Raw genomic sequence first — 27,094 nt, forward strand, 5'->3', positions numbered from 1 at the left:
GTGAGCGTGGGTTTAATCCAATGCTCAAATTCATATTCATAAGCACTCATGAACGTTGCAGCAAACATTTGCTTATGTCTAATACTCTTTTAGACAATCCACACACTAATTCACGACAGTATTCATTCATATCTGCTTCCAACATATGAACGACTGTGGCCCGTTCGAATAATTTGATTGTTCTTAACCAATTAAACTATTCAGGAAGTCAAAACATGCAAAGTGAAACACAAGAATAATACTAATCCCATATGGCCTCAACCCTTTGAGTATAAATAAAACTCCTTTTATTTATCACCATATCGATTACTCATTATTTGTCGTTTCGGGTAATCAACTTCTTACTTGAATTATAACACTTGTCCCATGCTCTTAGCATGCACACAATGTTTACCTACGGTTCTTACTTTTGTTAAATAGACAAATTGAACACATTTCCAATCATTCTCATTTTACAACTCCAAATCCTTTTTCATAAGTGTAAGAATATCAAATTCTTGTTACTTATAGAATATGCTAGATTATGCAACGATCCTTTCGTAATGTCACTGCACCAAAGTCACAAAGACTATTGCTAATGATGTTACAAAGTCCTCTATCGGAGATTGTTACAAGACAATTCCTTAGATATGATGTCTCTCTCTCTCAAAGTACATTCCGTTGAACATTCTTTTGCATAAAAGTTTCTAATCTAGACATAGATTTTCAATATTTACTTCCTAATATGAACACGCTACCATATTTTCCTCATGACAACTCATTCTTAATAGAATCTTTTCTATTTGTAATGATGTCGATATGGTCCATCCAATATGGAAACATTTCCATATTTTACAATACTATACTTCCAACTACTCACAAGCAACCAATCCTCGTCGAACTTTGGATTGTCCTTTGATAGTTGTTTAATTATTTTAGTCAAAACCAATTCTACTCCCTTTTCCCTCTAAATGCGCTAGACATTTGGAAAATTTTAGAATGGTCAAACATTAAAGCATTTGCAATCGATCCTATACCCGAAGCGTATGGGACACGACGCATAATGTTTTATTAGCTATGTTCTCAAAATTCGAATTGTGAAAAGGAATTTCGTAATCATAATCGAAATTTTAAGAACACACTATGTACCTTTGACTAAATTTATTAACATTTCTCAACCTAAGCCTTTAGATTTGAAATGAAGCATAATATTCTCTCCCTTAATTATAGCAAAACAACTTTACAACCCTTACGACTTTGCAAGGTATAACTCTTGTTTTTCTATAATTAATATTGCCAACTTGCAATACTTTCCATAATAATCATACAATCATAACTTTTATGCTCCCACTATCATGATGATTACTATAAAACATAACACTTATGCTCCCACTAGCTTCGACATGTATTCATAAACATCTTAACTTTCAGAAAAACAATACCTATTGAATTTCTTAAGTCCATGTTTCTAATACTTAATGCTTTGATAATCTTTTATCAAGGCTTCTCGAACTTATACATCTTTGCCTTAGATAGTTCATATGTGTGTCTCAACAATTAAGACTAATTGCCAAACCTCACAATTCAAATCATGGAAAGGGATACCGTGACCATAGTCGAATTCGAGAATGCAATTTTACAATCACTATCTTATTAAAACCTTTCTTAGTGAAAGCATTTTCTCACAATCATTTTCATGAAGGAGGAAATCTTATGACACTTAGATTTTAAACGGTGTATATGTTTCTATCCATGTGAATTTGTTACAACCAAAGTTTACGACAAATTCAAACTCATATGGACCGAACTTTCTTAATCTTGATTTCTTGCCTTATGGTAGCACAGCTGCCCACCACGTCTTCCAAGTAGTTAAGCATCTCACCTTTTTCCTATCAATGTACCTTTCATTGATCAAGGTGCCTTGCCTTTTATGCGTTCAAAATGAGAACTCATATAACTCACATGCATAATTAACTCAAATGGAAACATCACAGAAACAAAATAATGTCAACACGATAGGTTGTAAACCTTAACTCGTGTGCTAGTAATGATCAATAAGGTTTATTTGACTTGTTCTTGAAACCTTTCAATACATCTAAGGCTCCCACTGACTCCTTGACATATAAGATTCTTTTGTCAATAACCATTTCTTGACAAACAAATATTCAAGAGTTAGTGTAGTTTTTATCAAAACACTTCATAAATTGGTCCTAGTCGGTCTTTGTCTTATTCAAGACATCACAATTTTCCACATTTGATGGATGTTATAAACCTTTAATACTTTTCACTCATTGTCACAATCTTAACTTTAAGACTTGTTATTGGAACGAAGTATGATAGACTTCTTGATTTAACCATTTCTTCAATCCTTGATTCCTTTTCTTAAACATACAATTGTACTAAGACTCACTTAGAGGATCAATTGAGATATGGTTCTTAATCATTAAGATCTATCATAAAGCATAAAAGCTACTCTCCCTTCTTCTTAGAATGGAGAAACTTTTATTTTTCTGCCTACTTGATTCTTCTTATTCGTTCTACTATTGATCTAAACCCTTTAATCAATTTAGAATTACACTTAATCCTGTAAGTATAATCATATTTATTAAACCTTTAGTAAATCATGACGAATATCTTTGTTACTCTTATGGTGAACTTGATCAACCCAAAACTTTGTGTACTCGATCTCCTAATCCTTCACTTGACACTTTGTCAACGAATTTGTCTAATTTCCAAATATGAAATTTCTCATTCATCATGCAACCAAGTTGCGTGATTCCAATTTTCAGTCCAATTGAAATTTGGGCGATGAGAAACTCTCCCTATTTGGTAAATTCTCGACATTTCCATAAATAACATAACTAAGAATCATATCCATTCGTTGTAGAAATATGCAAACATCAATTTTCATAACGATTTCATTACAAGGAAGTAAACAAATAAATAAATAAGTCAAACAAAATTTATTTTATAAAAGCAGCGGAAAAACATTTGTCCTTACAATGCAAAATCTATTGAAAACTATGTAAAAGGAAAATTTCTAACAGCTCTATCATAACTATCTACGCTCAAAATCCAATCTTCAAGTCCATGCGATCGAGATCCATCTCTTGTGATTAGATTCATCTTGCTATCTTATCAAGCTTCCTTTTTTTCACCGATCCTGCAAAACATTCAAATGCAATCTTATCACATCATGTATTAAGAATCAATGAATAGGAACTTAGCAGAGTTAGATAGTGGATTTTACCTGAAGCGTAGTCATACTTTTGACTCTCCCATCTCTTAGATCTCTTAGGTAAATAGGGCAAGTTTGTCTCCAAGGCCCCTTCTCTTGGCAATAAAAGCAAATTGACTCTTTTGGAACAACACATGGAACTACTTCAGACATCGTCTTTCTCTTATGATCAAACTTTTCGATCATTGCATGTCTTTCATTGCCATTGTCTATATCCATAGAGGTCTTGAAGGCAGATTCACCAATCAACTTTTCTTTTCTATTGCGCCAAACCATTGTTGATTCAGCAGCTATAAGCATATAGGTGAGATCAATAAAGGTCACGTCGTGGTTCATCATATAGTACTCTCTTACGAACTCACTATACGAGTTAGGAAGTGATTGAAGAACCCAATCAACAGCCATCTCTTCACCGACAACGGATCCCATCATTCTTAACCTATCAATGTGTGACTTCATCCCTAAGACGTGTGCACACACCGACTTTCCTTCTTTATGTTTACTTGCCAAAAGGGTTTGAGTGATATTGAACCTTTCAATTTTACAATCTTGTGGGTTAGCGAGAATAATTGGAGGAGGAGGAAGTGAAACATGATTTCTTGTTCCTCGATCGAATCGTGGAATATCATCTTCATGTGGAATGCTTGTTCCACGGGATTTGGGAAGACCATAGTTGTCGAACTTTGACATCTACAAAACGGGAGAAAACAAATTCAAGTTAGTTGATCGATTGAGTCCTTAGTAAATCACCCAAATGAGATACTAAGGCTAGAACCCAACACAATATGCTACAACCTAGAAGAGGGATGGCGTAATCTAGTTGCAGAATATTTAAAGGTAAGTGAATGACGATTCACTAATTTCCACCATGAAAAACGAAAAAGAAATTTAAGTTTTAAATCTATGAAAACTCCTAGATCCTTTGAGATTCATTGAACATTTCAATGGCATGTTTAAATCTCGATATGCCCCTCTTGTTTGTGACTGGGATGCCGAGGATCACAAAGCGGGTGTGAATAACCATGCAAACTTACATGGTGCCCTCACATGTTACAGTCACCTATTCGATGTGCCGGTAAACCACACACGCTCCACCGAACTATGACAAACATTGAGTCACCCTTTGCTACCTTTTCTTAGAACCATTTAGTGTGCCGGTAAACCACACACGCTCCACTAACGTCTTTGCAAGGGCACAAAGTGTAATTTCATGGAATTGCATCAATTCACTTTTGCTTAAGTAACTAAGATTGGGAATTTGAAAAACATTTAGTTACTTTGTATTTCATTATACTTATAATGGAAGGTTTCGTCCTATCCTACACGTTCGGCTAACGACCCTCCACTAGTCAAGAGTGCGGTGGGTAAGAGTGGATACTCATTCAATCGCCATTTTATAGGCAATTTCCTTAAACACCCCTTATAGACCAGCTTCGTGAATGAGGCCTACTAACGGTAAGACTGACTTTTAATCATACATATATATAATGTTAGACTTTTAATGTTATATATAGTATAGGGTGCATTTTACACTTTTAAAATATTAGGTGATCAAATTTAACAATTATACTTTTAATTCAATTAAATGGTTAACCTAAACTTTTATGGATTTATTAAATCTCTTTTAACTATACACCTTAATTAATTAATAAAACCATAAGGGTGTATTTGAACTTTTCAAAACTAGGGTTTTAGAATTTAACAGTCCTAATTAAACTTTTTAATCAACTTTTAAATTCCAAAACTTGAGGGCAAGTTTTGAAACCTTTTTTCAAAACATTAGGGTTTTAACTGTTTTAAATTTCAAAACAACAAAACTTTTGGGTTCAAATTTAAACTATAAAACCTAAAGGGGAAAATATGAAACTTTTCATAACAACAATGATCAAATAACGAATAATTTTAAATTAACATTTAATCACATAATTATCCATATTTGATTTATTTAATGATTTCTTGCAAAACAATTTATCAATTTACTCAAAATAATTAATCAATTATCTTATAAGGAAACAATTATCTTATTAATTGATAAATATCTTCATTTAGATCAAAAATATAGTCAAATATATCATATAATCGGATTAATATTGATCTAACATGATAAGGTAACTATCCGTATGCAAAAACAACAAGAAATCCCGAGATAAACACTATCTGATCACCAAAAATCGAATTTTTTATATATGCAATGCATCAATACAATTGAAACCAAGCTAGGCTCTAATACCACTGATGGGTTTTGGTCATAAGACATCCTATGTGCTCATACAAACCCTAATGCTTGGATCTAGGTCTCTCTATTGTACATGCAAGTTATCCAAGCCTATAAACCCTAATTCTAGATTCAAGTAATCATATTAATATGTAATTAGGTTTAAGATCATCCCTTGATTGTTATGTAGCAATAACAATTCTAATTCCTCCTTGAATTGACTTTGGAAGGCTTAGAGTCACAAGTGTCACTCCTCTAATGGCTTACAAACACCAAGAGCAAATGGAGAAGGTATAAAGAGAGAGGAGAGAGGTAGGAATTCGTCCTTAGGACTTCTTGGGAAGGGATACACGAATTCATGAACCAAGGGGTGTTTATATAGGTGTAGAGATTAGGGTTCTAGTCCTTATCCTTAGCTAGTTGCTTGCCCACCAAGTAACCATAAGATAAGTCTTAGAAACCCTTATCCTAGTCGAATTCTAAGGCATTATCTCCTTAAATTCGTTCACCCTATATTTAAGATAATCCTTACCTTATTTTGTAACTATCACATAATTACAAATCAGCCCCTCTAGTTTAATTAATTACACTTGATCACAAAATTAATTCCTAATTAATTATTGACAAATATTAATTAAACAAATATGATTTCTCCTTTAATATATTATTCTTATAACATATTAATAAATCATAATAACCTCTCTCTCTATTTATTTCTCCAATCAAGTTGCTTTGGTGAAGGCAACCCAAAAGGACCATGCACCATCGGGTCAAGTACATACCAAAATAGTTATGGACTTAGACACTAATCCAACAGAAACATGTCACCTCTTCGCCGCATTTTCCAAAGTGTTTCTTCTTGCATTTATCACACCATCTTGCTTCACCTCCTCCAGGCTTCGAGAATTTTCTCTCCTTGTTGGACCTTGAAGATCCTTCAAACTTCCGCTTCTCTCCTGCCTTATCTTTTTCTAGACCCTTTTTCCTTATCTGGGCCTCTACATTCTTAGCTGCCCTAACAACTGTTTTTAGGGGTGAGCAAACCCAAACCAAAAAACCGAGAAACCGACTAAAACCGACAAAACCGAAACCGAAAAAACCGAAACCGAAGCAAAACCGACGGTTTGGGTTTGATATTTTTAGAAACCGAAAAATCGGGTTCGGGTTCGGTTTCTAACCAGAAACCGACCCATCCAACCCAAGAAACCGACCCATACTTAAAACCGACAAACCGCCCCAAGAAACCGACCCATCCAACCCAAGAAACCACCCATACTTGATTGTGTTTTAGTTGTAATAGACTATTTCGGGCTTTAGTTGTAACTTGTAATTGACTATTTGTGTAAGAGTCATGTTTTTTGAAGTACTTAACTTAAATTTGTTATTTTTTTAAGTATCTAACTTGTTGCTTCATTTGTGGAAAATGGGTTAAAACCTTAAACCCAGAACCCGTGAGTGTATGGGTTGAACCCAAGAAACCGAAAAACCGCCCAAACCGACCTCAGAACCCAAGAAACCGAACTGACCAGAAACCGATCCTATTGGGTTCTAAAAACCAGAAACCGACCATTTATGGGTTGGGTTGGGTTTGAGTCCAAAACCGACCCAAACCGACCCATGCACACCCCTAGCTGTTTTCAAGGTAGTTGCCATCTTGACCATTGGGCCAAAGTCAGTGGGTAATCCGTTAGCAAACCTATCAATCTTGGAGAGTTCAGTAGGCACCAAGTAGGGGAATAGCTTCATCCTCTCAGTGAATGCGGTGGCATACTCATCAACACTCATCTTCCATTTCTTCAGGTTCTGAAACTCATTGTTTAGGTCTATCAGATCTATCTCTGAGCAGTACTGCATTTTCAACTGTTCCAAGAACTCTTCCCATGACATCCTTAAGGCTTCTCCTCGTGGCATCGTATCTACCAATAGCTTCCACCAGCTCAAAACTCCAGTTTTCAGTTGTCTTACAGCGAAGACGGTCTTCTGTTTCTCGCTACAGTCACAGCTCTCAAACACCATCTCCATCTCTGAGATCCAATCCATAATCTCAATAGGCTTTGGGCTTCCTGAGAGACTTGGTGGTTTCGCACCCAAGAAAGTCTTGTACATTCGCCCATCCTTGTCGTTTCTCCTCTCCGGGCCATCCCTTTGATCACCTTGAGTCCCCACTTGACTCACTTGGCGGCTGTAGTTCCCTTCCTCCGATTGCTCAGGAATCAGCTCGGGTTGCTCAGTGGGCATCGTAGGTTCGTCCCTATTCAACATCCGCCTCATTTCTTCCCTTTGTTCAGCTAGCATAACCCGAATCATGGCTTGAACTCCAGCCATGGTGACTGGCTCAGGTGCAACTTCTTCTACAATAGGTATTTGCTGAACCACTGGGGGTTGGTTCCTATTCTCATTTGCATTTACGTTTCCGCTACGGGTCCTTGCCATCTTGATCTATACACCGAATAAGGTGAATCTAGACCCTTACATAGGATTGGCGTTTAAATCATCCTTATCGCTCCGAAACGTTTATATGCTAGTTCTAATATCGTATTCGTACGTTTAGAATCCTAAACACATAAGTTTTCCAGATCCGGTCGGCAACAGACCATAGACCCTATCAAACTATAGCATAACAAATCATTTAGCGCATAAAAGTAATTTAGGCATCATTCCTAAATTAAGCTAGTGCTCACACCTCACAATCATCGCTTAGCATTCTAAGTTTAAGTCTAGAAATAAATCCATATTCCTAGTTCACTTAAACTAATACTCTGATACCAACTGTGACATCCCCATTTTCACGGCCAGAAAAGACCGATTTTTTGTTTATGCTTTATAAAAATCAAAGTTCTTCTTTTAATAAAAATGTTGCGGAATTTGTTCCCAGAAAAACATGATAAATACGTTATTAAAACATTTCCGAAGAAACGTACTTTATTCATTTTAAAATGTTTGGGATGCCATCGTCAATATAGGAACATAAGTAAATGATCTTAGATGTGAGGGTTATCAACTTAGAAAAGGACAAAAACCTCTTAAGGCCCAGTTAGAAACTAAAATTAAGGACTTTAGAAGACTTCAGGAAGACTATAGTAATAAATGTGAAAATTATGATTACATAAAGAGAGAGAACGTTGAGTTAGTTACTGAACTTGAAACATTAAAGGGCAAATTTGAAACTGTTGATTTTGATTTTAGATAATTTGATGTATCAAGTGAGGTAGTTGCCAACATGATAGATCACTGCATGCAATTTAAACATAATCAGTCAAAGGGTCTAAGGTATGATAAAGTGCCTCCTCCTTTCAATCATTCATATCAATTTCAACCTTTGTCCAAGGAGGAGATTGCCAATGAACCATGTGACATCCCCATTTTCACGGCCAGAAAAGATCGATTTTTTGTTTATGCTTTATAAAAATCAGAGTTCTTCTTTTAATAAAAATGTTGCGGAATTTGTTCCCAGAAAAACATGATAAATACGTTATTAAAACATTTCCGAAGAAATGTACTTTATTCATTTTAAAACGTTTGGGATGTCATCGTCAATACAGGAACATAAGCATAAACAGAACTTACATTTATTTACACTAGTGATCTACATCTCTTTAAATCTCTCAGTGTAAAGTGACTTCGTATCAACACCTGTGATATAAATAAACTGAGCGGGTCAGGTTGGGAAACCTGGTGAGTACATAGGGTTTTCAACCCACAATAATATAATTATTATGTTTAAACAATCAAACAATCAACCCAATTACTCATCCCCATTATCTTCTTTAGTCTTAAGGATCTACCCTAAGAATAAGCTATTCTTCGTTTATTTAGTCCTAAGGATCATCCTAAGGAATCGACACGAAGTCCATCATTACCAAGGCTTATAGAATATATCTGGTGAACACGTAGTCCGAAACATCTGGTAAACACTTAGTTCAAAAGTAACTAGTGAACACACTTAGTTCAAAATACCTAGTGAACAAACTCAATTCAAAGATACGTAGTGAACACACTCAGTTCAAAAATACCTAATGAGCACCTAGTTCAAAAATACCTACATGTTACGTAACTGCTATCGTTCCACTGGACCGTCTAGTATCGTCCATAGTCGTCATCTATACTCCACTAGATGACGGGATCACTGATAACACTGATGTCTCCCATCGTGTTATCACAAAACAACTATTTCATCTACCCATGTTTTTCCCAACACGTTTTGTAGATATAAAATAAGTATACAGTTTAAATCATTTAAAACAGGTATAAAAATCTTTCACTCAGCATAGACAGCAAGTATTCAGACAATATGTACACATAGCACGTAATTTATATTAAAATACTTCATATCTATGTGTAAGATGAAAGGGACTATGCACTCACAACACGTAAATTATATAATAAATACTTCATATCTATGTGTAAGATGAAGGGGACCATGCACTCACAACACGTAAATTATATAATAAATACTTCATATCTATGTGTAAGATGAAAGGGACCATGCACTCACTTGAGAAGGTGGTAACTTGGTACTCGGACAATGCTTCGTTTACTTTAAAATAATTTCCTTCGACGAAACCTAGTATTATCACCAATAGATTTTAGTCTATATTCGCCGAGACTAATTAATAGTCTAGCTATTATTACTATTATATAAGCGTTAAAAAAATACTTATATAACCCATAATAATAGCCCAAGTATTTATTATATGTTCTTAATAACGTTAATATAATTAAATAAAAACTACATTAAAAATAGCGTAGGCGTAGCTCACTTACAGCGGGTTTTATAGAAAACCAGGCTTTTCTTGGAGCAGCGTTTACGAGCCGAAAAGCTCTTCTTCTCGGAGCCGTCGAGCACTCCGGGGCTTCCGCCTCGTGCTAGGGAGATTCCCTAGGCTTTTCGGGGGATTTCAGGGCTAGGGAGAGGTTCTAGAGAGAGAGAGTAAAGAGAAGAAAGAATGGGAAAGGTGTGAAGAAAATGAGGGTGGTAGAGGTGGTATTTATAGGGTGAAAATGGCTGAACTTGGTACCACATGTCACCATCTAGTGGCAAGACTTGGGGAGAAAGCAATGGCCAAGATTGTGCCACATCACCCATTTTCGCACAACACACTTCCAACTTCTAAAATCCGTAACTTTCACATACGACCTCCGTTTTGGACGTTTTTTATATCCACACGTAGGTAAAAATAATATCTACAACTTTCATTTTGACTCCGTTGGCTAGTTCTCGACCGATCTTAAATTTAATAGTACGAGGCGTTTAGACTGTTAAATGACCGCAAAGAATTCGTAACTCCTTCGTACGGACTCCGTTTTCGTCTGTCTTTTTACTGTTGAGTTCCTATTAATGAGGTCTTCAACTCTCATTTAGGTCGCATAAGCCAAAAACTGCTCGAACTAAAATTCGAGTTTCGGGTTGTACACTGCTAAGCCGAATCTTAGAAAAATCATAACTTCTTCATACGAAGTCAGATTTGGGCGTTCTTTTTATGGATTTTCTCGGTTTAACATATTCTACGACTTTCATTTAGATCACTAAGGCTAAATCTTGCTCTATCGTAAATTCACTTTTTACGCTTGCCGGTTTCGTCGCGAAACTTCGACGAGTCATAACTTCTTCGTTATAACTCGGATTTCGGCGTTCTTTATATGTACGGACACCTTGTGAAATATAGTACAACTTGGTTCAAATTATTTATTCTAAATAATATTTTGAAAAGTTATTTTCGACCCCTATTATCTCTAAATTGACTAGCCCGGATCTACGGGCGTTACAAACCATCCATGGTTTATGGCAAGCCATCTGGTTTTGTTTCGGGAGGGTTTATTAATGTTGAAAGTATTAACATTTCTACTTCTCATGCAGATCAATCATTAAATCAGTCAAAGAACGAAATTGAAGGATCTGTTTCTGAAAATAAAACTGAGTCTGAACCTGAAGTTTTAGTTTTAAATAAAGAATTTAATTTTCTGATGTTGCAAGTAATAATGTTTTTTGTGATGTTTCTGCACCTTTTAATATTGATTTTAATGGTTTTAAAGTGGTTGATGATGTGGTTGACAATTCTAATGTTTGTGATGATACTAATGAAAAACCACCAGATTCACAAGTTTCTCCATTTGATACACTCTCACTTGTCTCACAACCTAATTCTTGTTCATGTTCATGTGAGAAAAGCAAGGGTGTTGGTATGGAAAACCAATCTAAAAAATGCAATATATGTTTTAACAATAACAAACATATTTGTTTTAATTGTGGTATTGGTGGTCATATAGCTAGAAATTGTCATAATAGAATGTTTGTACATTATATGTCACCAAGAGGAGAGAACGAATTTAGAGGAAGGTCTTTAACTAGAAAATCCTCTAGAACTCGTTCTCGAAATGATGATTGGACGGAGAGTTTTTAAAATTAATAAAAAGGTTTTTCGTAACAAAGTCCCGAAGAGTTTGCCAAAACCAAACATGGCTCAGCCAAGATTGGTTTCGTCAAGGAGTAGCTCTGGGTCTTCAACCAATTCTGGTAGAAAACCCAGATGCTCAAAGCAAACTAATTAAAATCATGTTTCAAAACCATCGATGACTGTTAGAAAACCTAATTATCAATGGATACCCAAAATAAGTTCCAATCCATCATCTGTATCCTCTGAAAAATTAGTAAATAATGATAAATCTGAAAAGGCAACGGGACAACCCAGGAAAGTAATGAACTAGGTTCCCAAATCTAAATGAACCCGCACATTTTGCAAGGACAGTTGCGGGGGAATGTCATCAGACCTTGGTTCGTTGACAGCGGCTACTCCCAGAATATGAAAGGAGACATCTCCCAACTGAACAACATTCAATCTTTTTAATGGTGCATATGTTTCCTTTGCGGGTGGAGAAGGTGGCAAGATCACTCAGAGAGGAACCCTCACAAATAAGGTGTTAAGTTTCGAGAATGTCAACTTTGCTCCCGAATTAAATCATAGTTTGTTGAGTGTGTCTCAGTGTGACATCCCCAAAATCACGGCCAGAAAAGACCGGTTTGTTTATGCTTTGTTTAAAAATCAGAGTAACATTTTAAATAAAAGTGTTGCGGAATTTGTCCCAAAACAATAATATGATAAAGATTTATCAAAAGCATTTCCATATAAATGTATTTCATTAAAAGATTCGGGATGTCATGTTCGTACAGATCAAAAGCATAAACAGTACAATACAAGCCTTACTACATTATTTCATATCTACAAGCCTATATCCGTAATCCCTTGTCCAAACATCATATATATGCTCAAGCGCCACTACCAGTAATACATAAAACTGAGTGGGTCAGGCTTGGGAGCCTGGTGAGCACATAGGGTTTTCAACCCACAATAAATCAGTTTATTAACTTCATTCAATTAAACAAACCCGATTACCCATTCCCGTTATCCTCACATTACGTCCTTAAGCATCTATCATAAGGGACCTATCCTAAGGATTATCATCGGGATGGACATTACTGCTAAGGGGATTCCTTAGCAACAAATGTCCTTAAGGCAACCATGTGGGGGATGGAGTACATCTGGTGAGCACACAGTTCAAATAAACACACAGTTCGAATAAACACCTACAGGTTGCGAGCCTGCTAGTGTTCCACTGGACTGTCTAGAATAGTCTGTGGTCGTCATCTATACTCCGCTAGATGACTGAATCATCAATAACATCTATAACGAGCCCTCTCATTATTTTATTTTGTCACATAGCAACTATTACATCTACCCATGTTTTACCCAACACATTTTGTAGATATAAAATACATATACAGTTTAAATCTTTGAAAACATGTATAAAACGTTCATCTAGCATAGATAGTAAGTATTCAGATAATATGCACACATAGCACGTAATTTATATTAAATACTTCATATCTATGTGTAAGCTGAAAGTAACGATGCACTCACCTAAAAACGTGGTGATTCCGAACTCAGACAGCGCTTCGCTTCTTAAAAAGAATTTTCTTCGACGAAACCTAGTATTATTACCACTAGAGTTTAGTTTATTATTCGTCGAGACTAATTAATAGTCTAGCTATTATTATTATCATATAAGCATCAAAAAATACTTATATAACCCATAATAATAGCCCAAGTATTTATTATAAGTTCCTAATAACATTACTATAATTAAATAAAAGCTATATTAAAAATAGCGTAGGCGTAGCTCACTTACAGCGGGTTTTATAGAAAATCAGGATTTGCTTGGAGCAGCGTTTCCGAGTCGAAAAGCTCTTCTTCTCAGAGCCGTCGAGCACTCCGGAGCTTCCGCCTCGTGCTAGGGAGGTTCCCTAGGCTTTTCGGGGGATTTCGGGGCTAGAGAGAGGTTCTAGAGAGAGAGAGAGAGTAAAGAGAAGAAAGAATGGGAAATGTGTGAAGAAAATGAGGTGGGAGAGGTGGTATTTATAGGGTGAAATGTGGCTGAAATTGGTGCCACATGTCACCATCTGGTGGCAAGCCTTTGGGAGAAAGCAATGGCCAAGATTGTGCCACATCACCCATTTTCGCACAGCACACTTCCGACTTCTAAAATCTGTAACTTTCACATACGACCTCCGTTTTTGACGTTCTTTATATCCACGCTTAGGTAATAATAAGATCTACAACTTTCATTTTGACTCCGTGGGTTAATTCTCGACCGATCTTAAATTTAATAGTACAAGAAGATTATACTGTTAAACGTCCGCGTAAAATTCATAACCTCTACATACGGACTCTGTTTTCGTCTGTCTTTTTACCATTGATTTCCTATTAATGAGATCTTCAACTCTCATTTAGGTTGCATAAGCCAAAAACCGCTCAAACTAAAATTCGAGTTTCGGGTCGTGCACTGCTAAGCCGAATCTTAAAAAAATCATTACTTCCTCATGCGAAGTCAGATTTGGGTGTTCTTTTTATGGATGTTCTCATTTTAACATATACTACAACTTTGGTTTAGATCACTAAGGCTAAAAATCCCTTCATCGTAAATTCACTATTTACGTCTCCCGGTGCCATGCCGGTTTTGCCGAAAAACTTCGGCGGACCATAACTTCTTCGTTATAACTCGGATTTTGGCGTTCTTTATATCCTCGGAATCCTTGTTTCGACCACTACAACTTTATGTAGAGATATCGGGCTTATCTCACACTTTAATTTTAACGCTTATTTTTAGTCTTTATTAAATATATATATTTATAATAAAGTAATAAGCACACAAATACACATAATTCACATAGAATTAAAATATTTCATCTTTATTACATCAAAAAGAGTTGCAATAGTTGACCTAGACTACTACATCATCTAAAAATGCTTAGCCCCGAAACCTGGATGTTTCAATTCTCTCCCCCTTAGGATGATTCCGTCCCGGAATCATGCATCAGCAAACAGATGAGGGTAGCAACTCATCATGTCACTCTCTATTTCCCAAGTGCGATTTGGCCCATTCGAATGTTTACATCGGACTAGCACTAAGTCGACCATCTTGCGTCGTAGCTTCTTAGTCTTACGGTCAACAATTGCCTCGGGCTCTTCGATTAACCTCTTATTCTCATCCATTCTTAACTCTAAGATTGGAATTATGTCGGGAGCATCTCCCATGAATTTCCTCAAATAACACACATGGAAGGTGTTATGAATACCATTGAGTTCTTCGGGCAATTCCAGCTTGTAAGCTTGGTTCCCAATCTTCTGAAGAACTTTGTACGGTCCAATAAACCTTGGACTCAACTTTCCTCGTTTCCCAAATCGTATAAGTCCCTTCCACGGTGAGACTTTAAGCAAAACGGAATCCCCAACTTCGAAGGTTATCGGTCGTCTTTTCTTGTCAGCATAGCTCTTCTGACGATTCCTGAGCTGCTAACATTCTTTCCCTAATCACCTTCAATTTCTCAGCAGTCTCATGGACTATCTCCGGGCCCATAAACTGCTTCTCTCCGGCTTCAAGCCAACAAGACGGCGTACGACACTTCTGTCCATACAAGGCTTGATAAGGTGCCATCTTGATGCTCGAGTGAAAACTATTGTTGTAGGAAAATTCTACTAGAGGTAAGTGCTCGTCCCAATTCCCTTGGAATTCGAGGGTACATGCTCTCAACATATCTTCCAACGTCTGAATCGTTCTTTCGCTCTGACCATCGGTTTGTGGATGGTAAGCAATACTCAAACATAATTTCGTACCCAATTCCTCTTGCAGACTCCTCCAAAACCTCGACGTGAAACGACTATCACGATCTGACACAATCGTAAGAGGGACACCGTGAAGTCTTAAAATTTCCTTCACGTAAGCATTTGCGAGCTTACCCATAGACCACTTCTCGTTGGCGGCTATGAAGTGTGCACTCTTGGTGAAACGATCCACGACTACCCAAATCATGTCGTGACCGTTCTTCGTTCTGGGCAGTTTAGTCACAAAATCCATGGTGATGTCTTCCCATTTACCCATGGGTACAGGTAAAGGTTCTAAACTCCCGTACGGTTTCTGATGTTGTGCCTTAACCCTCACACATGTTACGCACTCGGCCACATACTTTGCAACATCGAGCTTCATCGTTGGCCACCAGTAGTAGGGTTTTAGGTCCCTATACATTTTAGTGCTACCGGGATGAATTGCGTACATGGTCTTATGTGCTTCTTCCATCAAAAGATCTCTTATTCCTCCCGTTTTAGGTACCCAAATTCGATCTTGGAATACCTTCAGTCCTCGACTGTTTGTACTAAACACTAACGTTTTTCCTAAACGTTCTTCCTTTCGGTCATTCTTCTCTAAGGCTTCTTCTTGAGCTTTCCTGATACTTTCCACAATCGTCGAGATGACTTCAATTCTTAACGCTCTTGGCCTTTTTCTTTCAAGATTGACTTTCCGACTGAGAGCATCAGCAACAATATTTGCTTTACCCGGGTGGTAAAGTATCTCACAGTCGTAGTCCTTGAGAAGTTCTAGCCAGCGTCGTTGCCTCATGTTCAACTCCTTCTGATTAAAGAGATACTGGAGACTCTTATGATCAGTGAAGAGCTTGCACTTCGTGCCGTAGAGGTAATGCGTCCATATCTTTAAGGCAAATACTACCGCTGCCAACTTTAGATCATGAGTGGGGTAGTTCTTTTCGTGCTCTTTCAATTGTCGAGATGCGTATGCTATCACCTTTTCTCTTTGGTTCAGAACACAACCCAACCCGACTCCAGAAGCGTCACTATAAACCGCGAAATCTTCGACTCCATCGGGTAGAGAAAGTATCGGTGCTTCACATAACTTCTTCTTTAGTTTCTCGAATGCCTCATCGTGTTTCTCGTTCCACGTATACATAGCTCCTTTATGGGTCAAAGCTGTTAACGGAGCAGCTATCGAAGAAAAGCCTGGGATGAACCGTCGATAATATCCGGCTAATCCTAGAAAGCTTCGAATCTATGTGGGACTTTTCGGACGTTCCCACTTCATTACCGCTTCGATTTTTGCTGGGTCAACCATTATCCCTTCTTGGTTAACCACATGACCCAAGAATTGGACTTCTCGGATCCAAAAATCACACTTAGAGAACTTGGCGTAAAGCTTCTCTTGCTTTAACACTTCCAACACTTCCTGTAGATGCTTGCCATGCTCCTCTTGGCTTTTTGAGTACATCAGAATGTCGTCGATGAACACTATCACAGATTTATCGAGGAATGGTTTACAAACCCTATTCATCAAATCCATGAATGATGCGGGAGCATTGGTTAGTCCGAATAACATAACCAAGAACTCGTAGTGTCCATATCTTGTTCTGAATGCAGTCTTCTCAATATCCTGCTCTCTCACCTTCAGCTGATGATATCCTGACCTAAGATCGATCTTTGAGAAGTAGCTCGAACCTTGCAGCTGATCGAATAGGTCATCAATCCTCGGTAATGGATACTTGTTCTTCACCGTTGCCTTATTCAGCTCTCGGTAGTCTATGCACATCCTCATGCTTCCGTCCTTCTTCTTCATGAATAACACCGGAGCTCACCAGGGTGATGAACTAGGTCGAATGAAACCGCTGTCCAACAGCTCCTGAAGTTGCGTCATGAGCTCCTTCATCTCCGTTGGTGCTAATCGGTAAGGTGCCTTTGCTATTGGTGTTGTTCCTAGTAACAAGTCTATACGAAACTCCACTTGCCTGTCAGGTGGTAATCCGGGAAGATCTTTGGGAAAGAATTCCGGATAATCACACACAACCGCTATATTCTGCACCTCTTTCTTCTCCTTCTTAGCATCGATTACGAATGCCAAGTATGATGCACATCCTTTAGTCAAACATTTCCTGGCTTTCATCAGGGAGATGATTCCAGAATTCACTCTGCGTTTGTCCCCGTACACCATAAATGATTCCTTTCCGGGTGGGTTTATCCTAACTATCTTCTTTCGGCATAATATCTCGGCATCGTTGGCGCTAAGCCAATCCATACCCAAAACGATGTCGAAACCGTTTAACTCTATGGGTAATAGTTCCTCATGGAATTCGTTTCCGTTTAGGTCAATGACGATGTTCCTAATACGATTACTAACAGGTACGAATTTGCCACTGGCAACTTCTACGATTAGGGCGTTATCAAGTTTTTCTACAGGTAATGCTAATTTCTCACTAAATTTATGCGACACAAAGGAGTAGTTGGCTCCGGAATCAAATAGTATATTTACAGGTAAACCATTTACAAGAAAGGTACCTGAAGCGACGTCTGCTGCCTCCTTTGCAGCCTCGAGCGTCATCTGGAAGGCTCTTGCCTTCGGCTTCGGTGGTATGTTGGGCCTTCCAGCATCTTTCTTCTTTGGGCAATCCTTAGCAATATGCCCTTCCTCATGGCACTCGTAGCACACCTTCTTGTTGGTGGTGCACTCATTGGCATAGTGCCCCGTTTTCCCACACTTGTAGCAGGTTACTTCCTCGCCATATTTTCTTGAGTGCTTCTTCTTGCACTTCTCACACCATTTAAATTCATTTCCTCCCCCGAATTTTTTTGAACCGAACTTGCTCTTCTTTTTGTTGGGTTTAGCAGACCCTTCAAATTTCCTCTTCTCGCCAACCTCGATTTTGCTGGCAGCTCTTCCCTTAATCATGTCCTCCACAGACTTGGCAGCCCAGATAGCTGCCTCCAAAGTAGGTGTCTGACGCACTGGCACCGCGTACTCCCATGGAAGTCCCTTTGCGTACTTATCAATTTTTGTCAGCTCATCCGGAACAAGACACAAGGCAAACTCCATCTTTTCTGTGAAGTTGTTCGTGTATTCATCGATTGACTTGCTTCCCTTCTTCAGGGTTAGAAACTGGTTCTCTAACTCTAGCAGGTTTTGGGCTGAGCAGTACTTTCGTTTGAATTGCACTAGAAATTCTGCCCATGTCAGTTGTAGGGGCTTGTTGGGGCTTAAAGTCTTCCCCAAGGTATTCCACCAACGTACAGTGCCTCCTCGAAACTGACACACTGGAAACGTGGTCTGTAGCTTTCCTCTGCAACCGCACGTCATGAAAGCTAACTCCATCTCCAAGATCCAATCCATGACCCCGATTGGATCTTTCTTTCCCGTGAAAGTCGATGGCTTGCAAGTCAGAAAATCCTTGTACTTGCATCCATTCCTCTCGACTTCGTCACCCTGGTTGTTTTGTTGAACTATTGGTGGGTTGGCTTGACCAACAGTCCCACTGTAGTTTCCCTCCTCAGTCTGCCCTTCGTTCCACTCGGGCTGTTCGATCTGAATAGATGCTTCCTCTCGATTTTGTTGGAGCAAGAGTCTGGTTTCCTCCATTTGACGATCCAACATCGCCTGGATCATCGCTTGCACTCCGGCCATTGTTATTGGCTCAGCAGCGGCTACCACAACTAGTATTTGTTCGATTACTAGGGGTTGGTTTCTGTTCCCATTTGTCTTCACGTTTCCGCTATGGGTCCTTGCCATCTTGATCTATACACCGAATAAGGTGAATTTAGATCTTTATTTAGGACTGATGTTCAAATCATCCTTATCTCTCCGAAACGTTTACATGCTAGTTCTAATATCGTACTCGTACATTTAGAATCCTAAACACATAAGGTTTCCAGATCCGGTCGGGAACAGACCATAGATCCGAACAATTAACAACATATCAGGCACAAAGCATTTAGCACATAAAAGCTTTTTAGGCATAACTCCTAAAATAAGCTAGTGCTCACACCTCACAATTATCGCTTAGCATTCTAAGTTTAAGTCTAGAAATCCTACCAATTCCTAGTTTGCTTAAACTAATGCTCTGATACCAACTGTGACATCCCCAAAATCACGGCCAGAAAAGACCGGTTTGTTTATGCTTTGTTTAAAAATCAGAGTAACATTTTAAATAAAAGTGTTGCGGAATTTGTCCCAAAACAATAATATGATAGATATTTATCAAAAGCATTTCCATAGAAATGTATTTCATTAAAAGACTCGGGATGTCATGTTCGTACAGATCAAAAGCATAAACAGTACAATACAAGCCTTACTACATTATTTCATATCTACAGGCCTATATCCGTATTCCCTCATCCAAACATCATATATATGCTCAAGCGCCACTACCTGTAATACATAAAACTGAGTGGGTCGGACTTGGGAGCCTGGTGAGCACATAGGGTTTTCAACCCAGAATAAATCAGTTTATCAACTTCATTAAATTAAACAAACCCGATTACCCGTTCCCGTTATCCTCACATTACGTCCCTAAGCATCTATCATAAAGGACCTATCCTAAGGATTATCATCGGGATGGACATTACTGCTAAGGGGATTCCTTAGCAACAAATGTACATAAGGCAACCATGTGGGGGATGGAGTACATCTGGTGAGCACACAGTTCAAATAAACACACAGTTCGAATAAACACCTACAGGTTGCGAGCCTGCTACTGTTCCACTGGACTGTCTAGAATAGGTCCGTAGTCGTCATCTATACTCCGCTAGATGACTGGATCATCAATAACATCTATAATGAGGCCTCTCATTATTTTATTTCGTCACACAGCAACTATTACATCTACCCATGTTTTACCCAACACATTTTGTAGATATAAAATACATATACAGTTTAAATCTTTGAAAACATGTATAAAACGTTCATCCAACATAGATAGCAAGTATTCAGATAATATGCACACATAGCACGTAATTCATATTAAATACTTCATATCTATGTGTAAGCTGAAAGTAACTATGTACTCACCTGAAAAGGTGGTGATTCCGAACTCAGACAGCGCTTCGCTTCTTAAAAAGAATTTTCTTCGACGAAACCTACTATTATTACAACTAGAGTTTAGTTTATTATTCGTCGAGACTAATTAATAATCTAGCTATTATTATTATATAAGCATCAAAAAATACTTCTATAACCCATAATAATAGGCCAAGTATTTATTATAAGTTCCTAATAATGTTACTATAATAAAATAAAAGCTATATTAAAAATAGCGTAGGCGTAGCTCACTTACAACGGGTTTTATAGAAAATCAGGATTTGCTTGGAGCAGCGTTTCTGAGTCGAAAATCTCTTCTTCTCGGAGCCGTCGAGCACTCCGGAGCTTCCGCCTCGTGCTAGGGAGATTCCCTAGGCTTTTCGGGGGATTTCGGGGCTAGAGAGAGGTTCTAGAGAGAGAGAGTAAAGAGAAGAAAGAATGGGAAATGTGTGAAGAAAATGAGGGTGGGAGAGGTGGTATTTATAGGGTGAAATGTGGCTGAAATTGGTGCCACATGTCACCATCTGGTGGCAAGCCTAGGGGAGAAAGCAATGGCCAAGATTGTGCCACATCACCCATTTTCGCACAGCACACTTCCGACTTATAAAATCTGTAACTTTCACATACGACCTCCGTTTTTTACGTTCTTTATATCCACGCGTAGGTAATAATAAGATCTACAACTTTCATTTTGACTCCGTCGGCTAATTCTCGACCGATCTTAAATTTAACAGTACAAGGAGATTATACTGTTAAACGTCCGCGTAAAATTCATAACCTCTACATACGGACTCTGTTTTCGTCTGTCTTTTTACCATTGATTTCCTATTAATGAGATCTTCAACTCTCATTTAGTTTGCGTAAGCCAAAAACCGCTCAAACTAAAATTCGAGTTTCGGGTCGTGCACTGCTAAGCCGAATCTTAGAAAAATCATAACTTCCTCATGCGAAGTCAGATTTGGGTGTTCTTTTTATGGATGTTCTCGTTTTAACATATACTACAACTTTGGTTTAGTTCACTAAGGCTAAAAATCCCTTCATCGTAAATTCACTATTTACGTCTCCCGGTGCCATGCCGGTTTTGCCGAAAAACTTCGGTTGGCCATAACTTCTTCGTTATAACTCAGATTTTGGCGTTCTTTATATCCTCGGAATCCTTGTTTCGACCATTACAACTTTATGTAGAGATATCGGTCCTATCTCACACTTTAATTTTAACTCTTATTTTTAGTCTTTATTAAATATATATTTATAATAAAGTAATAAGCACACAAATACACATAATTCACATAGAATTAAAATATTTCATCTTTATTACATCAAAAAGAGTTACAATAGTTGACCTAGACTATTACATCATCTAAAAATGCTTAGCCCCGAAACCCGGGCGTTACACTCAGATATGCAACAAAGGCTATTCTACACATTTCACTGACAAGGAATGTATGATTCTCAAGCCAGGCTTTGTCATCCCAGGAGAGTGGATTCTCGTCAAATCTAAAAAGGATGGGAATGCTTACATCATTGATATGAATAGCAATCTTCCAAAACAAGTTACGTGCCTATTTTTAAAGATCTCTTTACAAAATTTAATGTTGTGGCACCGAAGACTCGGTTATGCTAACGACAAAAACTTGAATCGTCTTGCGAAGAATGAGATGGTATGTGGTTTGCCTGTCAAAGACTTTATAACTTTTGAAAAGTGTGTGTCATGTGCCCAGGGTAAGCATCACAGAAAACCACACCTGCCAAAACAGGTTAACTCAATCAGTCAGGTGCTTCAATTGCTACATACGGATCTGTTTGGACCAGTCAACGTTCTTAGTATTAACATAAATTCACATTGTCTGGTTGTGATTGATGATTTCTCTCGTTTTACGTTGGTTTTTTTCTATCCAACAAAGCTGGAGTTGCTGATCTAATTAAGAAATTCATTGTGTTGATTGAGAACCAAACTAACAACCGGGTGAAGGCGCTTCATACCGACAACGGAACAGGGTTCAAGAATTCTATTCTAGATCATTTTTGCGCAAAAAAAAGTTATTATCCGTCAATAAAACTCCGCTCACACCCCTCAACAAAATGGTGTTGCTAAGAGGAAATATAAAACTTTAAAAGACGCTGCAAGGACATTGTTGTGTGACTCCAAGCTACCAGTTTTCTTTTGGGCCGAGGCAATTAACACTGCTTGCTATGTTCAGAATCGTGTGTTGATCAATAAAGCTCAGATGAAGACCCCGTATGAGATTCTATATGGTTACAAGCCCTCAGTTAGTTATTTCCGTGTATTTGGTTGCCCTTGCACCTTCTTTACCTAGAGACCAACCCAAAGTTTAATACCAAAGCCGATGATTGTTACTTCGTAGGGTATGTTGCACGCACCGCATATAGGGTCTACAATAAGAAGACAAAGAAGGTTGCGGAATCTTATGACGTACTCTGGTTGGAGGAGAATGAGACGGATGCTCGAGTGGGTCCGGATTGATTGTTTGATTACACATCGCTTTTCAAGTCCATAGATGTGTCTTCGGGTAGCTCATCTAGATCTGTCTCTGGTTCGAAGAATGTTCTTAAGACGAAGACGAAGAAGTTGTCTATAGACCCCCAACGGTATCCTCTTTACCACCTGAGGGGGAGTCTTCTACTTTGCCTGAGGGGGGGTCATCTGTACAACTTGATAGTGTTGGATAAGGTGTCTAAGTCCATAACTTATTTGGTATATACTTGACCCGACCGGCATGGTCCATTTGGGTTGCATCTCATCCAAACTATTATGGATAATTTTTATGAGAGTTATACACATATGTTTATTAATATATTATGAGTTATAATATATTAATATGAAGTTACGTTATTTAATTAGTTTTAGTCTTAAATTAATTATGAATTAATTTAAAGATTAAAACGAAGACTAATTAAATTATGGGCTATTTGTTTTATATAGTGTGGGCTAATACTCATTTGTTAATGGGCTAGGCTTATGTGGAAGTCCATGGATGATCCATGGAGCTTTTAACCCATGGATCCTTGGAAAAGGAAAAGACATGGGTTATTAGGGTTTCACCCTAACCATGCACACTATATAAGCATGCTTATGGAGCATGAAATGGAGCCTAAGAGAAAACTAGTGAACTAGTGTGTGTGTGTGCATGTGTGTGGCCGATTTTATACAATGTGTATACTCTCTCAAAGTTTTCCAAGAGTTTGTGGTGTTTGTGATTCCATTTGAGGCATTCACACTATTGGTGCTTGGCCCTCAAACTCCTTAGAACCAAACTCACCAAAAGGTATGTAATCTCTTCTAACTCTTTTATGTTGAAATGTTCCCCATGCCATGTTAGATAGGTTATAAACCTTGGAAAATTATTATTTTGCATGTATTTAGACAAACATAGATCCAAGGTTTATTAGGGTTGCATGCACACTTAGGAAGTGTTAGATTGCTCAAAACCCAACAGTGGTATCAGAGCCAGGTTTGCTTGTTTGACACTTGATGCAAAATAGTGAAAAAGGTCGAAATCGTTGTTGTCTGCATGGTGGACTCGCCGAGTCCATTAGGGGGACTCGACGAGTCCAAGGCAAACTTCAACCTACTCGACGAGTCAGTTCATGCACTCGACGAGTAGGATCGAAAGAGTGCAGATTCTCAACTTTTGCTGCTGGAAATGGACTAGAAACATTACCCTAAATTGTTTTGGTGTTATAAAACTTATTTTAGTTGGTGTAATGGTTGTTCTAATCCATTTACAATAGCATATATCAAAATTCCATGATTTTATGTGTTCATATAATTCTTGAATTTTTGATGATCATGTTCATGTTCTTATGAATTTAGAAAATGATAGGAATTATTTGCTGAATTGTTTAGGATTAATTCTTTATCATTTATGTGTTTTAATGGAGTCCATAATTTGTCCTTAAGTTATGGATTACCAAAGGTCACTTTCATTTAACACACACTTAAAACACATAAGTTACATGAAAATGAAGAGTCTTCATTTTTATGAACCTTTAATTCATAAGTTATGAAATGAAGAGTTTTGCAAAGTTACAAAACTTGCCCTCAAGTTTTGGAATTTGTAAAGTTTCACACACTTTAATAAACTTTAATTCCAAACCTTAGAGTTTTAATAGTTAAAATTCAACCCTTATACTATTTATAACATTAATGGTTAATTATTATATATATGTATAAGAATAAGTCGTTTTACCGTTAGTAGGCCTCATTCACGAAGCCGGTCTATAAGGTGGGTATAAGGTTGTTGCCTATAAAATGGCGACTTAATGGGTGTATACTCTCACCCACCGCTTGCTTGATCGGTGGAGGGTCGTTAGCCGAACGGGTAGAACAATGACTTTAAATCCTCATTAAAAGTATAATGAATATTATAAAATAACTAAACTCTTTTAATTCCCAATCTTAGTTATTTTAGGAAAATGTGAACATGGTGCTAGTCCATGGAATTCACACTTTGTACGTTACCAAGTCGTTGGTGGAGCGTGTGTGGTTAACCGGCACACTAACTAGGACTAGTAAGGATCACGAAGGGTGACTTAATGTTTGTCATAGATCAATGGAGCGTGTGTGGTTAACCGGCACATTGATTAGGTGATAATATTAAGAGTACCAAGTGAATTAGCATGGTTATTCACACCTTGTTTTGTGATCCTCGGCATCCCAGTCACAAAACTTGAAGGGCACAATCGAGATTGAAACATGCCATTGAAAAGTTCAATGAATCTCAAAAGAATCTAGGAAATTCAAATCCAATTAAACCTAATAAATCATTTCGTTTTCATGGTGGAAATTGGTGAATCGTCATTCACCTACCTTTCAAATATATTATTACTTAGATTACGGCATCCCTCTTCTAAGTGTAATATATTGTGATTGGATCCTAGCCTTCATATTACATTTGGGTGTCTTATTAAGGATCCTAAATATCTAATCTAAACTTACTTTCTTCTTTCAGATGTCTTCCAACACTAATGCTTCAGGCTCTAACCCAACTGGTTCTTTCTCTCTCATGAATCTTTGTGGGAGGGTCATCTTTGATGGTTCCAACTTCATGGATTGGATTAGGAACATCAGGATGGTTACTCGTTACGAGGACAAGGAATATGTCCTCGATAAGGAGTTAAAAGAACTTGATGAGTCTACTGCTACTCCTGAGGAGATCGCTGAATTTAGGACTCATGAGAGAGATGCTACTAAGGTGGCATGTATCATGATGGCCACGATGACAGCCGAGCTCCAAAAGTCGTATGAAGATTTCTACCCTTTTGAGATGCACCAAGACCTGATGGAAAGGTACCATCAGAGTGCTCGTCAGGAGCGGTATGAAATAATCTCCTCCATAATAACTACCCGCATGAAGGATGGTGAATCCGTCACGGGCCACATGCAAAAGATGAAAAGGTATGTGGACCGTTTGCTGAAGCTGAATGTTAACATCCCCGAGGAGTTGGCAATTGACATCATTTTGCACTCCTTACCTTCTTGTTATGATCATTTTCGAATGACATATCATATGAACAAGGAGGAAGTTACCCTCAGCAAGCTTCAAGGACTCTTGAACACCGCTGAAACCGGTCTTAAGGGTAAAGCGGTTGTTACCTCTACTACTCCTACTCCAACTTCTACCCCTGTTTTAGCTATTGGGCAAGGCAAAGGGAAAAAGAGGAAGCACCCTTCGAAGGGTACCAAGGGAAAGTCTCTTGAAGGCTCCTCATCAAAGACCAAGAACGGTTCTGCCACTCCTTCTGCCATTCCCAAAGATGCTGAATGCTTTTATTGCCATGAAAAGGCACACTGGAAGCGAAACTGCCCTAAGTACTTGCAGGGTCTAAAGGATGGGAAAGTGAAACCCACCTATGCAGGTATTTACACTATATTGTCTAATTACTCAACATACTCTAACTCTTGGGTGCTTGATACAGGATGTGGTATTCACATATGTTCTGATTTGCAGGGCCTAAGAAGAAGTGAGGATGTGGAGCACGGGAATATAAACTTAATCATGGGGAATAGGAAGGCTTCACATGTTTCCAAGATTGGAGTTTATACTTTGTTGCTTAATAATGGGTTAAAATTAGATTTGAATAAATGTGTGTACTCGTCTGAAATGGCGAGGAATATTATTTCTTTTCATGCTTTGTACAAACAAGGTTTTACCTTTTCGTTTGATAATGAATGTGGTGGTATTAATGCTTTCTTTAATAATGTGTTTTATTTTAAAGCATTACCTTGTGATGGTGTGTATGAAACTGTGTCGATTGTAGACAACTTAGGAAATAATGTGTTGTATATTGATTCTTCTACTAGCCTAGATAAAGCATCATTGTGGCATTGTCGTCTTGGACATGTAAACAAGAAACGCATAGGCCAACTCCAAAAGAGTGGAGTCTTGGAATCATTTGACCTTAAATCAGATGATAGTTGTGAATCTTGTCTACTTGGAAAAATGACAAAATCACCC

At 38.0% G+C, this 27,094-nt stretch overlaps 1 protein-coding gene across 2 annotated transcripts in view; it reads right to left on the reverse strand.

The window, feature by feature from the left end:
• Window positions 1-2,927: 2,927 nt before the first annotated feature.
• The window catches only part of LOC145037267 (uncharacterized), a 43,297-nt gene continuing 19,130 nt past the window's right edge, over window positions 2,928-27,094 (reverse strand). The window contains exons 3-4 of one of the 2 annotated variants that reach the window (XM_078985888.1): window positions 3,230-3,907; window positions 2,928-3,142 (exon numbers count right to left, since the gene is read on the reverse strand). In XM_078985888.1, coding sequence (XP_078842014.1) covers window positions 3,134-3,142; window positions 3,230-3,907 — 687 coding nt within the window. In that variant the 3' untranslated portion in view covers window positions 2,928-3,133. Of the gene's footprint in view, window positions 3,143-3,229; window positions 3,908-8,936; window positions 9,066-27,094 lie in introns of those variants that run through there. The other variant, XR_013678710.1, reaches the window with a different exon arrangement.

Source organism: Lactuca saligna, chromosome 3, assembly GCF_052625555.1.
Source record: "Lactuca saligna cultivar CGN05327 chromosome 3, ASM5262555v1, whole genome shotgun sequence".
Lineage (NCBI taxonomy): Eukaryota > Viridiplantae > Streptophyta > Magnoliopsida > Asterales > Asteraceae > Lactuca > Lactuca saligna.